This window comes from Mesoplodon densirostris, chromosome 8 (assembly GCF_025265405.1).
Source record: "Mesoplodon densirostris isolate mMesDen1 chromosome 8, mMesDen1 primary haplotype, whole genome shotgun sequence".
NCBI classification, from domain to species: Eukaryota; Metazoa; Chordata; class Mammalia; order Artiodactyla; family Ziphiidae; genus Mesoplodon; species Mesoplodon densirostris.
The window spans coordinates 92,609,801-92,627,180 of NC_082668.1; the positions used below are offsets into that span (position 1 = coordinate 92,609,801).

At 35.2% G+C, this 17,380-nt stretch overlaps 1 protein-coding gene across 2 annotated transcripts in view; it reads left to right on the plus strand.

The window, feature by feature from the left end:
- Positions 1 to 17,380, plus strand: part of SCRN3 (secernin 3) — a 36,708-nt gene extending 19,328 nt beyond the window's left edge. For both annotated transcript variants that reach the window (XM_060106808.1, XM_060106807.1), the window contains exons 6-8: positions 9,938 to 10,100; positions 11,383 to 11,557; positions 14,807 to 17,380. In XM_060106808.1, coding sequence (XP_059962791.1) covers positions 9,938 to 10,100; positions 11,383 to 11,557; positions 14,807 to 14,977 — 509 coding nt within the window. In that variant the 3' untranslated portion in view covers positions 14,978 to 17,380. The remainder of the gene's footprint in view (positions 1 to 9,937; positions 10,101 to 11,382; positions 11,558 to 14,806) is intronic.

Sequence of the window (17,380 nt, forward strand, 5' to 3'; positions counted from 1 at the left end):
ATGTCAAGAATCATAAGGTTTAGGGTGATCAGATGAAAGGAAGAAAAAATAGGTAGAAAGAATTATAAATTAATTAGCCACTGTATCATAATAATTAATTCTGTTATATTTAACTACAAAATAACTGAATTATAGATTTGAAATGCATAAAATATTATAGTAATAGATGCATCTGACATGAAACTTATTTTTCCCCTAAGTATGAAATATAGTTCATCCAACTTTCTGTGATTTGCCAAAAGAATAAATGTCTTTCCAGTACTTTTATAGAAAATTGTCTACTAGTACATTATGGCTAATTCTTCCTATGAGTTTTCTAGATGGAAGAGCCTACCTCTCTTCTTTACAACTATTCTTACCTGATAGCTATTAACTGTGCTGCATGTATATTCAAATTGTATCTATATTCACTCTTGTATTATAAATAACTAGTTTAAATTGCAGTGAAATTGTACCCTGTGTTTTGCATTCATTGTAGTGAACCCTGCCACTGCAGTCTCAGTACTTATCCAGTGCTTGCAAGTGGATTACTTATAGTTATCCTACTCAAGTGATTATGTAAATCCTTCTTTCATTTTGAGAATTGTAGGTTTTGACTACAGAAAACATTTTCATAATACCTGTGTTAATACAGTGTTATGGTTCTGACACTGTTTTCATTAAAACTTGCCATTTACAGGAATTTATATTTGAATCATTCTAAAATCTCACCAGGTGCAGAAGCTATGTGTGTGATAGATAGGTGTGGATGGCTTTTGCTTTATTGTTCAGTTTTAATATTAAGGGTTGTTTTCAGGTGTATCCTTTTTTTTTCCTTCCTGCATTTTTCCAAAACTAACAGAAAGATATTGCTCCTGCAACAAGTTGTCTATACATTATTTTTCTTGAATTTGAAGTCATAGCTATATTATGGAGAAAGTGAAAATTTGCTATTAACATAAAACAGTTGTAAGTTTGCGTGATTAACTGAGGGTGGAACATTAGACTGTTTTATATGGAAATCAGTTTTATTTTAATTTGAAATGTCACAAAAATCACAACCTGGGTACAGACTTGATGTAAGCTTTTTTTCTTTTAATTATTCTCATATATCATGGGGATGGGGGGAAATTCTTGCTCTTCATGCTTTCTTTGTCTTTGTGAGTAATTTCATTTTTTATTCCTTTGCTGTCATTGTAGTAGGGTTTGGAGAGAGAGGAAAAACTTACCTGTGGTCAACCAACTATGTTAAATGAAAGTTATTTGTTTCTTTAGAACTAATTTTAATGAAGTAATTAAACATTTCCATACAAAGTATCTGAAAATATCTTATCCGCTGACAGGAACTATATGTTTTGTGTTATTTTTTTAAACTCTACTTGTTACAGTATGGGTCTATCACATTCATTACTGTTATTCAGAAATTGATACTACTTGAGGGTAAAAAGAGACTGATGTATTTAATAAATGGGAGGCATAATATTGGAGTGGTTAAAATCACAAAGCTGGACATTTGCTTCTGGTTAACAAGGAGTAGCTAGTACTAGACTAACCTCTCCCCAAGAATAACTAAAAGCTGGGAAAATAAAACCCACTGTTTGAAGGCATGGTGAACACCCAAAACAGTTAGGACATGAGGGGCCTAGATCCAGGAGATTGGGAAAAGACTATGTGCACTCTGAGAAGAGTCTGACCTTCTATGTCACAATTTCTCCTTAAAGCAGTTGCTGACTTCTAAGCAGTGCATATGTAGGATGAGACTCTGTAGGATTAGTTACCAAGAGCTTAAAAAGTTAAGTAGAGGGCTTCCCTGGTGGCGCAGTGGTTGAGCGTCCACCTGCCGATGCAGGGGACATGGGTTTGTGCCCCGGTCCGGGAGGATCCCACATGCCGCGGAGCGGCTAGGCCCGTTAGCCATGGCCGCTGAGCCTGTGCGTCCGGAGCCTGTGCTCCACAACGGGAGAGGCCACAACAGTGAGAGGCCTGCGTACCGCAAAAAAAAAAAAAAAAAAAAAAAAGTAGAGATTTTGGCAGTCTCACAAGGCCTTAGGGACAAAAATTGGATTTGATGAACAACCAAGAAGAAGAGGCCTGGGAAATACCCTAGGCTTTCAGTTGAAACCCCATAAAGGCTACACTTTAGGAATAAGAACAAACAGAATAGACCAGTCTCAGCTGGATCAATAGGTAATCTACCTATATTACATCTGTTTGCCAGAAGAAAATTAAATACTCTGTGGAGGAAAATATCATGCAGTGCCTCTACAGATTTTAATCTATAGTGTCCAACATTCAATAAAAAATTATCAGACATGCCAAGAAATAGGACCAAATGATTGAAAATCAAGAGAAAACAGACAGTAGAAACCAACCCACTGGTTATCCCCAAATTAGTTTTATCAGATATAGACTTTAAAATTAGTATGTTTTATATGTTCAAGAAAATTAGACAGGGCTTCCCTGGTGGTGCAGTGGTTGAGAGTCTGCCTGCTGATGTAGGGGACACAGGTTCGTGCCCCGGTCCAGGAAGATCCCACATACCGCGGAGCGGCTAGGCCCATGAGCCATGGCCACTGAGCCTGCGTGTCCGGAGCCTGTGCTCCGCAACGGGAGAGGCCACAACAGTGAGAGGCCCGCATACCACAAAAAAAACCAAAAAAAAAAAAGAAAGAAAATTAGACAAAAAGATGGAGAATTTCATCAGAGAACTGAAATCTATAAAAGAGAACCAAATGGAAATAATAGAAATTTATAATAACTGAAATTAAGAATTCAATAGATTAGTTTGACAACAGATTAGACATAGCAGAAGAAAAATATTAGTGAACTGGAAGATTAGTAGAAAGTTCCCTGATTGAAACAGAGATAAGAGTTTGGAAAATATGGACAACAGTGTGAGAGCCATATAGGACTCATTGAAAAGGTCTCATATATATGTAGTTGGAGTCCCAGCAGGAAAGGAGAGAGAGAATATGGAGGGGCAAAAGCAAGATTTGAAGAGATACTGGCCACGAATTTTTCCAAACTAATAAAAGTCATCAAGCCACAGCTTCAAGAAGCTCTGCAAATCCCAAGAATAAATAAAAGGAAACCACACCTGGGCACATCGTAGTGAGATTGCTGAAGGGGGAAAATAGAAACAGAAGATCTTAAATGCAGTCAGAGAGAAAATATATATTATCTTCAAAGGAACAACTATAAGACTGACAGATAACTTTTCAAAAGAAGGGAAAGAATCTGGAAGACTATAAAATGACATCTGTAAAGTGATGGAGAAAGATAATGACTACCAATTTAGAATTCTATACCCACTGAAAATATCCTCCAAAAATAAAGTTGAAATAAAATTGAGAAAATTTGTCACTAGCCAATTGGCATTAAAAGGAATACTAAGGGTCATTCTTCGGGCAGGAAAAATTATCTTTGATAGAGGCAAGGTAAGCAGGAGTGAATGAAGAGCAACAGAAACAGTAAATACGTGCATGAAACTAAATGAATATTGTCTGTTTAAAATAATAATAATTTTATGACCAATGGCCATAGCTGCAGTGCTCAAATTCTGTTGTGCATTGAATTCATGTAGTACTAAGGCTGCGCTTCCCACAGGCTGCTCCTGGCCAATGACTGAAAGCAGCAGGGAGACTAAGGCAGGCCCATTCCTGGGGTCATTGGACTCCTCTGATGGCCGACTCTGGGTCAAAGACTCCCTGTGGGCCTCGCAAAGCTTTCCTTAGGTGGCATGGCAGTCTAGGTCACTTTCACCCAACGTTTCTTCCCTCTCTAGTAAAGCCAGGTTCGGACTTCTGTCACAGTCCAGCTTCCTCCCCATTTTCTCTCATAGGCATTTTCCCTCATAAAATCCTTGTACATTTAATCTCATGTTGTGGCATCTGCTTCTCAGAAGACCCAGATGAACACAGCAGAATTAATGTATGAGAATAGCACTAAAAACAGGAGGCAGTAATTGGAGTTAAAGTGTTACAAGGCCCTTGTATTAACGAAGTGGTGAAGAACTAATTTAAGGCAGACTGTAATAAGTCAAGAGAAACTAATAAAATAATAAAAGAATATATAAGTAATAAGCTAACAGGGGAGAAATAGAATAGTAAATATTTGTTAAATTCAAAAGAGGGCAAGAAAGGATAAAAAGGGCTAAAGAATAGCTGGCATAAATAGAAAAGTAATAATAAAATGGTTGATTCTGTCCCATGTGGAATTGCTCTTATATGGTTTCTAGCATTGATGTCATGCTTTTAGAATGGCCATTTCACTGTACCAGAAATGGTTATCTACATCTTATATTTATAGTTTGATTTTTTTAATTTATAATTCTTCTGGAATTATTCTAAAATAAAATATGAATTAATTAGGATTACAGTTTTTTTCTCACTTCTCAAATGATTACCCAGTGATCTCAACACCACATTTTAAATGAATTATCTTTTCTGTTGATTTGAAATGCCAAACCAACTTTATCAAATATTAAATTCCTAAGTAAACCCAAGTGTAAATTAGATTACTGTATTTGTCCAGTTTCATTTAGAACAGTGTAAGTATACGTAATAAGTGCTCAATACTTGCTTTTTGAGCCAAAGGACAATATGAATGAATTTACAGGGGTTTTTTTAATGTGGTAGGACAAATACCTCCTCATTATTCTGCTTTTTCAGAATTTTCCTGACAATCCTTGACTGTTCATTTTTCAAGGTTAATTTTACAATCATTTTTCCAGCTTCTCCCTGAAGAATCTTTTTGAGGTTTGATTGGATTTGAATTAAAACTATAGATTATTTTAGGGGAGAGTTCACATCTAATAATATTGCCTTCTAGTCAAGAACAAGATATGGTTGTCTGTTTATTGAATTTTTCTTTTCTGTTCTAATTAGACTTTTATAATTTTATTTGTCTAGGTTTTCCATATTGACATTTTTTGTAGTTGTTAAAGAAATCTTTTATAAACACTTGCTCTGTGCTAGGCATGGGGCCACATAGTGGCAGACATGATACAGTCTATGACCTTCTGGAACATAGTAACTGGTAGACGGGAGGACACAAATGGTATTGTTCACTCTTTGGTTGTTTCCCTTTTACCACTGTAAATCATGTGAACATCTTATTTATTAAGTTTGTCTGCATTTCAAAATTACTTTAGAATAGATTCTATAAGTGAAGTGGGACCTACAAAATTTGCAGTCTCAACCTAAATGAGAAAACAGTGTCTCTAGTTCTCTTCTATAGGGCCTAAACAAATTGTTTCTTAATAAGAACTTCTTTTCAAAATTTCAGATTGTTTTAATTACTTTTTTGTATGTTGATCTTGTATTCTGTGACTTTGCTAAATGAATTTACTGGTTCTAGGAGGTTTGTTTTTCGGGGTTTTTTTTTGGATAGACTCCTTGGGATTTTTATGTATACACTATCATGCCATCTGCAAATAGGGACAGTTTAGTTCTTCCTTTCCAATCTGTATGCTTTTTATTTCCTTTCCTTGCCTTATTGTGCTGGCTAGGACTTACAGCGTTATACTGAATAAGAATGGTGAGAGCAGACATCCTTGCCTTGTTCCCAGTCTTAGGGGGAAAGCATTTAGTCATTTACCATTAAGTATAGTATTAGCTGTAGCTTTTTGTAGATGTACTTTGTCAACTTTATCAAGTTAAGGTAGTTTTCCACTATTCCTTGTTTGCTGAGAGTTTTATCATGAATAGGTACTGAGGTTTGTCAAATGCGTTTTCTGTGTCAGTTGATATGATTCTCTTTTTTCTTTAGCCTGTTGATATGATAGAGTACATTGATTTTCTAATATTGAACAAGCCTTGTATCCTGGGAATAAACCCACCTTGGTCATGGTATATAATTCTTTTTACATATTGTTGGGTTCTATTTGCTAATATTTTGTTGAGGGTTTTTGTATCTGTATTCATGAGAGATATTGGTCTGTGTTGGTTTGTTTGTGCTGTCTTTGTTTGGTTTTAGTATAAAGGTAATATTTGCCTCATTAAATGAGTCAGGACATGTTTCCTCCTTTTTTATTTTCTGGAAGAGGTTGTGTAGATTTGGAGTTAATTCTTCCTCAAATGTTTGATAGAATTCTCCAGTGAAACATCTGGGCCTGGAAATTTCTGGAAGTTTTAAAGTCAATTTCTTTAAGAGATATAGGGCTAGTCAAATTATTTCATATTGAGTGTGCTTTGGTAATATGTGCTTTTCAAATAATTGGTCCATTTCTTCTAAGTTGTTAATTTATGGGTATAGAGTTGTTCATAGTATTCCTTTATCATGCTTTTAATGTCTGCAGGGTCTGTCATGATACCCCTTTTTCATTTCTGATATTGGTAATTTTGTAATTTGTGTTTTCTCTTTTTCTGTCAGTCTAGCTAGAGGCTTGTCAATTTTATTGATCTTTTCAAAGAACCACTTTTTGTTTCATTGACTTTTCTGTTTTCTGCTTTCAATTTCATTGATTTCTGCTTTTATCTGTATTATTTCTTCCTTCTGCTTGCCTTGAGCTTATTTTGCTCTTCTTTTTCTAGTTTGTTAAGGTGGAAGCTTAGATTACTGATTTCTACTTGACTTTTAAGTTTTTTTCTGGATATTTGATATTTTTTTACTGGTAATGTGAATGGAATATTTTTCTATTATGTTTGTTAATTGGTTGGTTTTGATATATAAGAAAGCTGAGGAGTGTTTTTACTTATTTAATGGGACACCTCATTGATAGTCTATTTTTTCCGTAGTTTTAAAATCTATTCTTTTTGGTTTTTCAGGTAAGTAATTATATGTTAGTGATCCTATTTTAATTTTCTTGTAGAATTATACTTTGGGGAATATAAACTTTGTACAAGCATGAAAAATTAGGAGGTCATATAAGAAAATTGGGGAGATGTAGGTACTTTAAAAAAATGACCTCGTTTTAGTCATATATCAGCTGGTTAATGAAGCAAAGATTGCAGCAAGTTGTGATGGATGGTAGGAGGGATGTCCATTTTATCTGAATTTTCAGTCTGATGCCCCAAAGTTACAAGGGTTGCATAAGGAAGCAAAGGTAGTCTTAAATATAAAGATAATCACTCATGAACCATCTATTTATAAAATTAGTCCTCATTCAAACATCTTTCCCGACTTAACACTGTCCTTCCTCTTCTTTGCATCAATATTTTTGTTGATGTCTCTTAATGATTAGTAACACAATACAAATAAAATACAAACTGAAAGTCTTACAAAAGATGCAAGATTTCCAGAAGCCCATGAAATTAACATTAGATAACTAATTAGGTCACATACAAAACCACTGGCAAATTAAAAAATGGACAGAGAGTTAGACCTATTGACAACTGAAGAAAAACTGAGAGCAGTAACATGACAAAGTGCTTCAAAAGAAAATGATTTGAGTATTAAATAATTAAGAATAGATAACTAATAATAACCTGCTGTATAGCACAGGGATCTCGACTCAGTACTCTGTAATGGCTTACATGGGAAAAGAATCTAAAAAAAAAAAAAAGTGGGTATATGTATAACTGATTCACTTTGCTGTACACCTGAAACTAACACAACCTTGTAAATCAACTATACTCCAAAAAATTTTTTAAAAAGGAAAAAAAAAATAAAATAAAATTATTTTACACTAAAAAAAAAAAGAATTAAGAGAAGGACTTGAGAAACTTGATGAAGTCCTCATATATTTTTGCAATCATTATCTGTATGATCATTCTGCAATAGTCAAATAAAGTCGAATTCTCTTACCATTTTGTTGTAAAACTTACACTTGTTTCATTCTTTGTTCTAAGAATTAGCATATTAAAATTTTAACCTTGGGCCTCCCTGGTGGCGCAAGTGGTTAAGAGTCCGCCTGCCGATGCAGGGGATACGGGTTCGTGCCCCGGTCTGGGAGGATCCCATATGCCGCGGAGCGGCTGGGCCCGTGAGCCATGGCCGCTGGGCCTGCGCATCCGGAGCCTGTGCTCCGCAACGGGAGAGGCCACAACAGTGAGAGGCCCACATACCGCAAAAATAAAAATAAAAAATAAAAATAAAAAAATAAAATTTTAACCTTAATCTTGTTAACTATAAGCTTATATAAACTTATTTTTGTATTTTAATTTCATTTTAAAGACCCAGTCAATCCTTTTCCTCCACTACTTACCATGAAGTTTTGATTTCTTATTTTAAATATGTTGCTTTAAGTGGCTATTTTCTGGTACCAGTTTTCTTCTGATGATGAGAATTTCTTGCATTTATTCAAAGAAAAGGTTTCAGACCTGTTCTGAAACTCTTCAGGAGAAATCTTTTCTTTAAAAAAAATTATTTATTTATTTATGTTTTATTTATTTATTTTTTATTTATTTATTTACGCTGCAGCGGGTCCTAGTTGTGGCATGCAGGATCTTTTGTTTTTAGTTGCGACATGCGGACTCCTAGTTGTGGCATGCGGACTCTTAGTTGTGGCATGCATGTGGGATCTAGTTCCCCGACCAGGGATCGAACCTGGGCTCCCTGCATGGGGAGCGTGGAGTCTTACCAGGGAAGTCCCAGGAGAAATCCTTTTTGAATTGTTAACTGTAGTTACCTCAATTGAAATTGGATCAGGAGACTTTCATTTCTTTATATTCACAGAGCTGTGTATCCATGTTTAAATCTATCAATATCTGTCTTTCTGTCTGTCTGTGTCTGTCTGTCCATTGCCTAGGACAGTGCCTGGCATTTAATAGGTGTTCAATAAATATTTGTTGAATGAATGAGAACTAAATAGAGAAAATCCCATTCTTGTCTTGAGAGAATTTGTAATCTAATGGCAGAGATATGACCAATACAGACAAAAGATCAGGAATTTATAATCTGATGGCAGAGATAGGACCAAGATAAACAAAAGATAGGACTAATACAGACAAAAGACAGATGGAGAGGAAAAGTTTATTTCAGTTAAGCTTAGTAGTAATTTGAAGGAGTTCTAATGTGATTCAGGGAGAATTGAGTCATAAATTTTGGAGAAGAGAATTATTATCATGTGAGAAGAAGATATTTTGGCTACTTCTGGAGGACTGCATTGTGGAAGAGTAAGATTATTCATCTTGTCATGAGATAGATCCTAAATCACATCTTTGACTATGGATATATATAGAAAGAAACAGAGCTGTCTGAGGGCATAAAATTGGCTTTTAAAATTTTTTGTTGGAAATGCCTTCCAAATATGGGATTCTGAGGTTCTCTGTAACCATGGACATGTTGTGTTTGCTAAAGAGATAGATTTTCTTCTATTTTTCTCAAAAAACTCCTTAAAATATCAAACTTTACCTATGAAAGCAGAAAACAGAATATAATGCCATTTATTTTCATCACACATGATGGACATTTAAATTTTTAAAGTAGTCCAGTGGAACTATGTACATACAAATTCCATTAGCCAATAATGTCTTTTGCCTTCTTCATTCCCACTCAGGTTACAATTCACACTTTCATACAAGGGTATTAATGTCAGGCATAGAAATTATATTACAGGAAAAATAATTTGTTATTTTGTAAAGAACATCTTGTATAATATTGGAAACTAAGCACAATATTCTCTTAATATTTGGTTCCCAGAATGGATAGACTCAGATAATAGTTATTGATGTCATCAGTTAATTGTTAACTACATAGCTCTTAAAAATTTTTGGAAGGGCAGTGAGATTGAGTGTATTTTGCATTATTGATTTCTTCTTCTTAGGAAATAACAGATTTAACCTGTTACAATGTTTTGAGATTTTGTATATTTTATATTAGAAAAAAATCTTCCTTGTGACAGTGCAGTGAGTCTAGCAGTTATGATACAAGATTTGCTTATAGTCAATCTTACTTAATTTATACCTAGACCAGTGTCTCATATTATGTATTATCAATAGAGAAAGCAGTTCATAATTGCAGGATACCAACCTGCAAATGCATATGTATTTGATCGTCTTAAAATTCATTTCCCTAGGAAACATAACCTTTGAAACAATGATGGAAATTCTCCGAGATAAACCAAGTGGCATTAATATGGAGGGAGAATTCCTGACCACTGCAAGCATGGTTTCTATTTTACCTCAAGGCTCCAACATTCCTTGCATCCACTTCCTTACAGGGACTCCTGATCCTGAGAGGTAAAGTCACAAAGTACTATAAACCAGGCAGGGGGTTAGGGGTAGGGTAGAGTCATTAGTTTGGTGATGATTTTGTCAGGCTAAATTTTTGTTGCACAAATACAGTAATTTTTGAATGCATTTTCTTTTTTTAATTAATTAATTAATTTTGGGCTGCGTTGGGTCTTTGTTGCTGTACGTGGGCTTTCTCTGGTTGCGGCGAGCGGGGGCTACTCTTCGTTGCGGTGCGCGGGCTTCTCGTTGCGGTGGCTTCTCTTGTTGCGGAGCTCGGGCTCTAGGCTTCAGTAGTTGCAGCACATGGGCTCAGTAGTTACAGCTCGCGGGCTCTAGAACGCAGGCTCAGTAGTTGTGGCACACGGGATTAGTTGCCCCGTGGCATGTGAGATCTTTCCGGACCAGGGCTTGAACCCCTGTCCCCTGCCTTGGAAGGCAGATTCTTAACCACTGCACCACCAGGGAAGTCTCTTGAATGCATTTTCTATTCAGGTTTTAGTCTGCCATTTTCCTATGTGTATCATTGCCATAACTATTCTCATTCATATGGGATGAAAATGTTTATAGTTTCTGGTATGCAGTTATCCCTACTCCCTCTTTCCCTAACTATGTTTAAAATTGTCAAGAAAAAAAAGTAGATTGGTTTTCTAATGCAGATTTCAGTATTAAATATTAGATGATGAGTAAGAGTAAAAAGGTTAAATGATCTAGAAAATACGTACATGTAAAACAAAATATCAATAGTTCAGGTTATATCTTAAGTAGTATATATACAGACTACCTTGATTTAAATCATTGGTATCTCATAAAACTTAATGCATGTTACATTTAGAAGTGATCTTATGTTCACTATCTCTTAGTATTATAATCTTTCATATTATTAAAGATATCTTCCAGAAAACGGAATAAAACTTGTGAGTCCCTTATTAATACTGCTGCTTATTTTCATCCTAAATCCTAATGCTCAATCTGTTACATTGAGGATTGTTCTTACCCTCCAACAGTGGAGTTTGCAGTAGAAAATGATGAACTATAATTTTACTTGACACTGTTTATATGCCAGGCCCTTTGTTAGGTTCATGGGAATACAAGGCTAAATAAAATATGATCCCTTGCCCCAAAAGGAGATCCCAGTGTACCAGGGAAGACAGGCATGGGTATAAGTAGTATGACAGGAACAATTAGTATGTTATAAATTAGTAGAAATTAGAGGGAATCTTAGAAGATTTAGAATAATGCTGAATATTTTTATATCCCCACATACCAAACTTAATACTTTTCCTTCTAGATCTGTTTTTAAGCCTTTCATATTTGTACCAAATATTTCACAACTATTGGACACCAGTTCACCCACATTTGAAGACTCAGTTAAAAAGAAGCCACAGTTTAACATTAAGCCTGACAGAAGACACCTACTCTACCAAAAACATCAACAGGCCTTGGAAATACTAGATAATAAGCAGGTATGATTAGATTATATTCTCTGTTTTATCATTAAGAATAACTTAAGGGCTTCCCTGGTGGCGCAGTGGTTGAGAGTCCGCCTGCTGATGCAGGGGACACGGGTTTGTGCCCCGGTCCGGGAAGATCCCACATGCCGTGGGGCAGCTGGGCCCGTGAGCCATGACCGCTGAGCCTGCACGTCCGGAGCCTGTGCTCCGCAACGGAAGAGGCCCGCGTACCGCAAAAAAAAAAAAAAAAAAAAAGAATAACTTAAAATATGATTCAATCCATATTTTGAACTTTGAAATTTCAGCTTTCTTTCCTTTATATAAAAATAGGTTTAAAAATAGTTTAGATGCTTAGACTATAATAAAGCTATATTATTTTTGAACTTTGGTTTAAAAAATGGTGAAGAATGTATTGTGAATTCAGAGAAATTTAGTATATTAAACATAATAACAATAGCTAACATTTACTGAACACTTATTATACACCAAGCACCATGGTACTGTTACATGGGATATTTCATTTAATCTTCACAACCACTTTATCAGGTAGGTACTATTATTGTTTCCATTTTACTGATAAGAAATCTGAGACTTGGAGAGTTTAAGTAGCTTTCTTAGTGTATCTCACACTAAAAATTACAAAACCTCTGGAGGGGAGTTAACCTGGTCTCTAAGATAATGTTCTTAATCATATACCCTCAGATTAATTTTAATTGAAAATGACTTGACACCCCATAGACTTAAAATAATAATTATTATAATGAGTTGAAGTTTTTAAAAAAGATAAATGCTTATTATTTTTAAATGTAAGCATAATAAAAGATTAAACACATCACCCACAATCTCATCTCCAGAAATAAGTAGATATATATTTTGGGGGGACAGATAGATTGACGGGTAGACAAATAATTTTATAAAGTTCATACCTCTTCAGCCTTCCTGCCCTCTTCCATCTCTGCCCCAGAGATTAAAAAAATAGATTAGAAGGAAATGGAAGGGCTACCTAAAGGCTTTTCTCAGAACTCTCAACTGAGTCCTTGCAATGAAGGAAAAGATTGGTCATCTTATACCTTTTCTCACCTGCTTCTACCAGCTTCGCTTCTGATTTTTATTGCCTATAATAACTTTTACTTTGTGAAGGTATATACATTTACATTCTTTCTACATTAAATGAATTAGATGAATTTTCCTCCTCGGCAATTATTTACTTATATCCTTTTTCTGTAGTATGTTTACATAGTTGCCATACTTTTCCCTCCCCGACCCCCCTGGCCCACCCCCGTGGCCCACCCCGGTGCTTATGCTTAAAGCAGACAGCTCTGTACAGATCCTCTATTTGCTATAGATTCTTGACACTACTGCTTTTTTCTGAGACCACTTTGTTTTACTTCTGACCTACAGTGTAAACACCCTTTTGTAACCTAGCGGCATGGAGTGAGAGGCAAGTGTTTTGTTCTAGGAGCCTGTCAAGTGCACTGACTAGGGCCCAGTGCACCAGGCCAGAAGTGTCATTCCCTCCATGGGCTTGGCCCATCCTCCAGACTCAGCACAGTGCTGTGAAAAATGATGAGCCCCTGGTTCTTCTTGCCTTTGCTCAAGTTCTTCAGTGATATGTTTCATGAATGTCTGCTCTGGAGGGATTTTCCCTCCTTCCTGAGCAGCCTCTGCACTGCTCTCATTGCTCATGATCGTTCTCAAGAGTTGTTAGCTCCCTTTTCCCCTTAAATACTGCTTCCGGGAGGTGGGTTTTGTAGACTTATTACTAAATGCCCATTAAACTAAATTAAATTGCCGATTGACATTTTTCTAAGTACTAATGAAATAAAATTTAAAAGCAGTTACTATTTTAGGCTTTATTTAATAGGTATTAAATGTTGATTGACAACATGAAGTAGTGGAAAGACAATGGGATTTGAGGGAAGAAGTGTCCAAGAGCTGGGTTCTAGTCCTAGCTCTGTAAGTAACTACTTTTGTGTTTTAGGGAGAGTCAGTCCTGCTGGTAGTTTAGTTAATATTTCTTGATTACTAATGAGGTTGAAAATTTCATATGTTTATTGGCCTTTGTATTTCCTCTTAAATGACTTGCCTATTATTTTCCTTAGTCTGTTTTTCAATTGATTCTTGGTTGTTTTTGTCTTTTGCCTCAAAGAGGCAAAAATATGTGAATAACTTTGTTGTGTAGAAAATTTTTAATCTCAGTTTGTTTATTTAACTTTTTTGTCAGACAGAAGTTTAAAATTTAATCAGTTGCATTTGTTAGTCTTTTCCTTTAAGGCCTCTTGATTTCATGCTTCAAAAGGGCTGCCTCACCTCAAAATAAATATAACTTCTGTATTTTCTTTCAAATACATATATGTATATTTGCATAAGAAAATTTAGTTCTTTATCTGGAATTTATTTTTATGGGTGTTATGAAGTAGGGTTCTAACTTCGTTTTCCAAAGAGATGACCAATTATTCTAATACTATTTATCGATAAAATACATTTTTTGCACTGATACGAAGTACAGTGTTTCTTCAGAAAAAATTGCATACAATTTCATACCGAAGTATAGGTCAAAGTTAAGAATCCTTGTTTTGTGGAGTTCTGCCCCATTATGGTTCAAATTTTTTAAATTACGCTCACTTTCTAGTAACTCTCTTCTTATACACTTTTTCTGTCAGTATCTACCCTCTAACTGATGATGGTAATTCATTAATAACTTAAAAATTGCCCCTTTCTATAAGAATCATGACCTTTTTCCCCCTTGTTGATACAAGGAGGAATCACAGAGAAAATGACTTTTCTTTTAGTTGCTCTTTCCCTTGAACATCACTGTTCTATTTCCTTTGTTTAATCTGATAATGCTGGTTTTAAATGTAGAAGATGCAAATTCATAAAAATATTTCAGCCTTAGTTTTCAGCAACCTTCCCCATCCACAATTAATATCAAATTTTCAATTGACCTGTTATTTGTCTTTTAAGTTTCTTGCTTATAGACTAATACTACATAATTGTTATTGTATCTTCTATTAAAAATAACTAATAGTTTGTGGTTAATAGATTAACTGAATCTAGAACAATGATTTTTCCCAAAGAATTTCATTCTTTCTTTATCTAAATAATAGGAGAAGGAGAACCAAACCAGAAGTTGAAACCAGAATGAACAAACCTTGTCTGTAGAGGTGGTTTGGAATTTTGTTAGACTCATGTGTGTGCATGTGCACTCATGCACACATGTGTGTCTGTGTATTTACTTATTTTTATTTTTTAATTGTTCAGGAAAAAGCCAAAACAATGTTGGACAACATGAGCAAACTGGAGAAGGAACTATTCAAAGAGATGGAATCAATCCTTCAAAACAAGCATCTTGATGTGGATAAAATTGTTAATCTTTTTCCTCAGTGTACAAAAGATGAAATTAGAATTTATAAGCCAAATATTAGTTCTTAGTGATCGTATAAATGGTCAGCAATCTTCCTCAAAATTAGAATCTGTTACCTTGGTAAATAATATAAATTAAGTTTGAGCAGATCTGATTATTCTTTAATAGCATTCAGGTGATAGCTTGGCTATTAAAACTACATGTAGCCTTGATGAAATATTGAGAAAGAAAATAACATTGGATTTGGACACATATATCATGGATAGCCAGGTATCACTTTAGGTACCAACTTGTATTTTTTTTTCTAACCACAATACCTTTTAAAAAATCACAGTAATTAAATATCCAATTCTGCATAAAGCATGAAACATTAAAATAATGTATACATTTATTATAATTATATATTGTCCTCAAATAATTTTCTCAGTTATAACAAGAAAGCAGATTTTTCTTTAGTAATGGAAAATATTGATTCAACTAATAAGTTTTTTTGTGCTTTAGGCAAGTATTAGCCAGCTCTAGCAAAATTTTCTAGATTTACATTGTCTTATCCCAGTCTTTTAATTATGCAAATGTTTTACTAAACTCAAACATGCTCTTTGTCAAGACTTAGCTGACCAGTGAGCTTTTAGCTCTAATTATCTAGCATTTTTTCGCCCATACCCCTTAACAGACTCTTATGTTAATATTTTTAGAAGAGCTTTCCTGGGAGATTACAAAATGGAATAAGCCAAGACCTTAGGAGGTATTATTTTGGTGTCTCAAATCTCTCTCATCTTTTACTTCTGTTCATTCAGTGAAAACAGGAACAGGAATGAGAGAGTGGTAATGAAATAGAAGTATTAGCATATTATGAACATTAAGAATGTTATAATGTATAATGTATTATGAACATTATATATGAATAATAATACCTGTCCAAAGATTACAAAACTCTGTTAAAGTTACACAGGGATTACCAAGTAATACTCAAAGTTGGAAATATAAACAAAAGAAAAATCCAACTCAAAATAACACTATGTTGGGCTTCCCTGGTGGCGTAGTGGTTGAGAGTCCGCCTGCCGATGCAGGGGACACGGGTTCGTGCCCCGGTCCGGGAAGATCCCACATGCCATGGAGCGGCTGGGCCCGTGAGCCATGGCCACTGAGCCTGCACGTCTGGAGCCTGTGCTCCACAACGGGAGAGGCCACAACAGTGAGAGGCCCGTGTACCGTGAAAAAAAATAAAAATAAAAATAAATAAATAACACTATGTTTTTATTGGTTTCTAGAAATTTCCATTTTAGGTGTTTGATTGCATTATCATATTTATTGGTCACTATCACTGCAATTAGGATTATTACTAAAATAGTGGATCATTATATTTAAAGAGTCCTCAGAAATTATTTTTTAAATTCTCTCATAAAAATCATAATCTGCCTGATGGCTCTTGTCTGATGCAGGGCTGCCATTACAAAAGAAAACTGTATCAAATGCTCAGTTAATTCTGGTTTGCCTTACATATAATTCAGTGATAAGTTCTTCCTAAATCATGAAGCCCCTTGGGCAACCCCCAAATGTCCCCCCCTCTCTTTTTTAATACGTGAGGAAACTAAGGGTAAGCAGTTCATTGATTTATTTAGGCACAGAAATGTGCCTCTCTCTAGGGCCTGCGTGTTTTCACTTTCTCCTTTGACACCATGCTAGACCAAACTAGTACCAGGCTCTCACCTGGACCACTGCAGTTAAGTTCTGCACCCATTTTTGCTCTTTATCTTCATCCACATGGGTTACTGCAGCTAGAGTGATCTATTAAAATTTTAAATATGTTCATGAATTTCCCTCCTAAAACTTAAAAAAAAATAGACTTGAGGGAGGGGAAAAATAGACTTTATTTTTAGAGCAGTTTTAGGCTTAAAACAAAATTGAGCAGAAAGTACAGAGTTCCCACGTACCCCTGTTCCTCTATCCTCCCCTCCACCATCAACATCCCACACCGGAGTGGTACATTTGTTATAACTGATGAACTTACACTGACACATTATTATCACCCAAAATCCAGAGTCTGCATTAGGTTTCACTCATTGTACATTCTGTGGGTTTGGATAAATGTATAATGACGTGTATCTACAATTATAGTATCATACAGAACAGTTTTACTGCTCTAAATATCCTTTGTGCTCCACCTATTCATCCCTCCCTTCCCCTAACCACTGGCAATCATCTTTTTACTGTCTCCACAGTTTTGGCTTTTCCAGAATATTGTATAGGTGGAATCATACAGTATGTAGCCTCCTTTTCAGATTGGCTCTTTAACTTAGTAATATGCATTTAAGTTTCCTCTATGTCTTTTCATGGCTTGATAACTCATTTCTTTTTAGTGATGAATAATATTCCACTGTCTGGATACCCTGGTTGCTGATATCCACTACTGAAGGATGTCTGGTTGCTTCTGTGTTTTGGCAATTATGAATAAAGCTGCTATAAATATC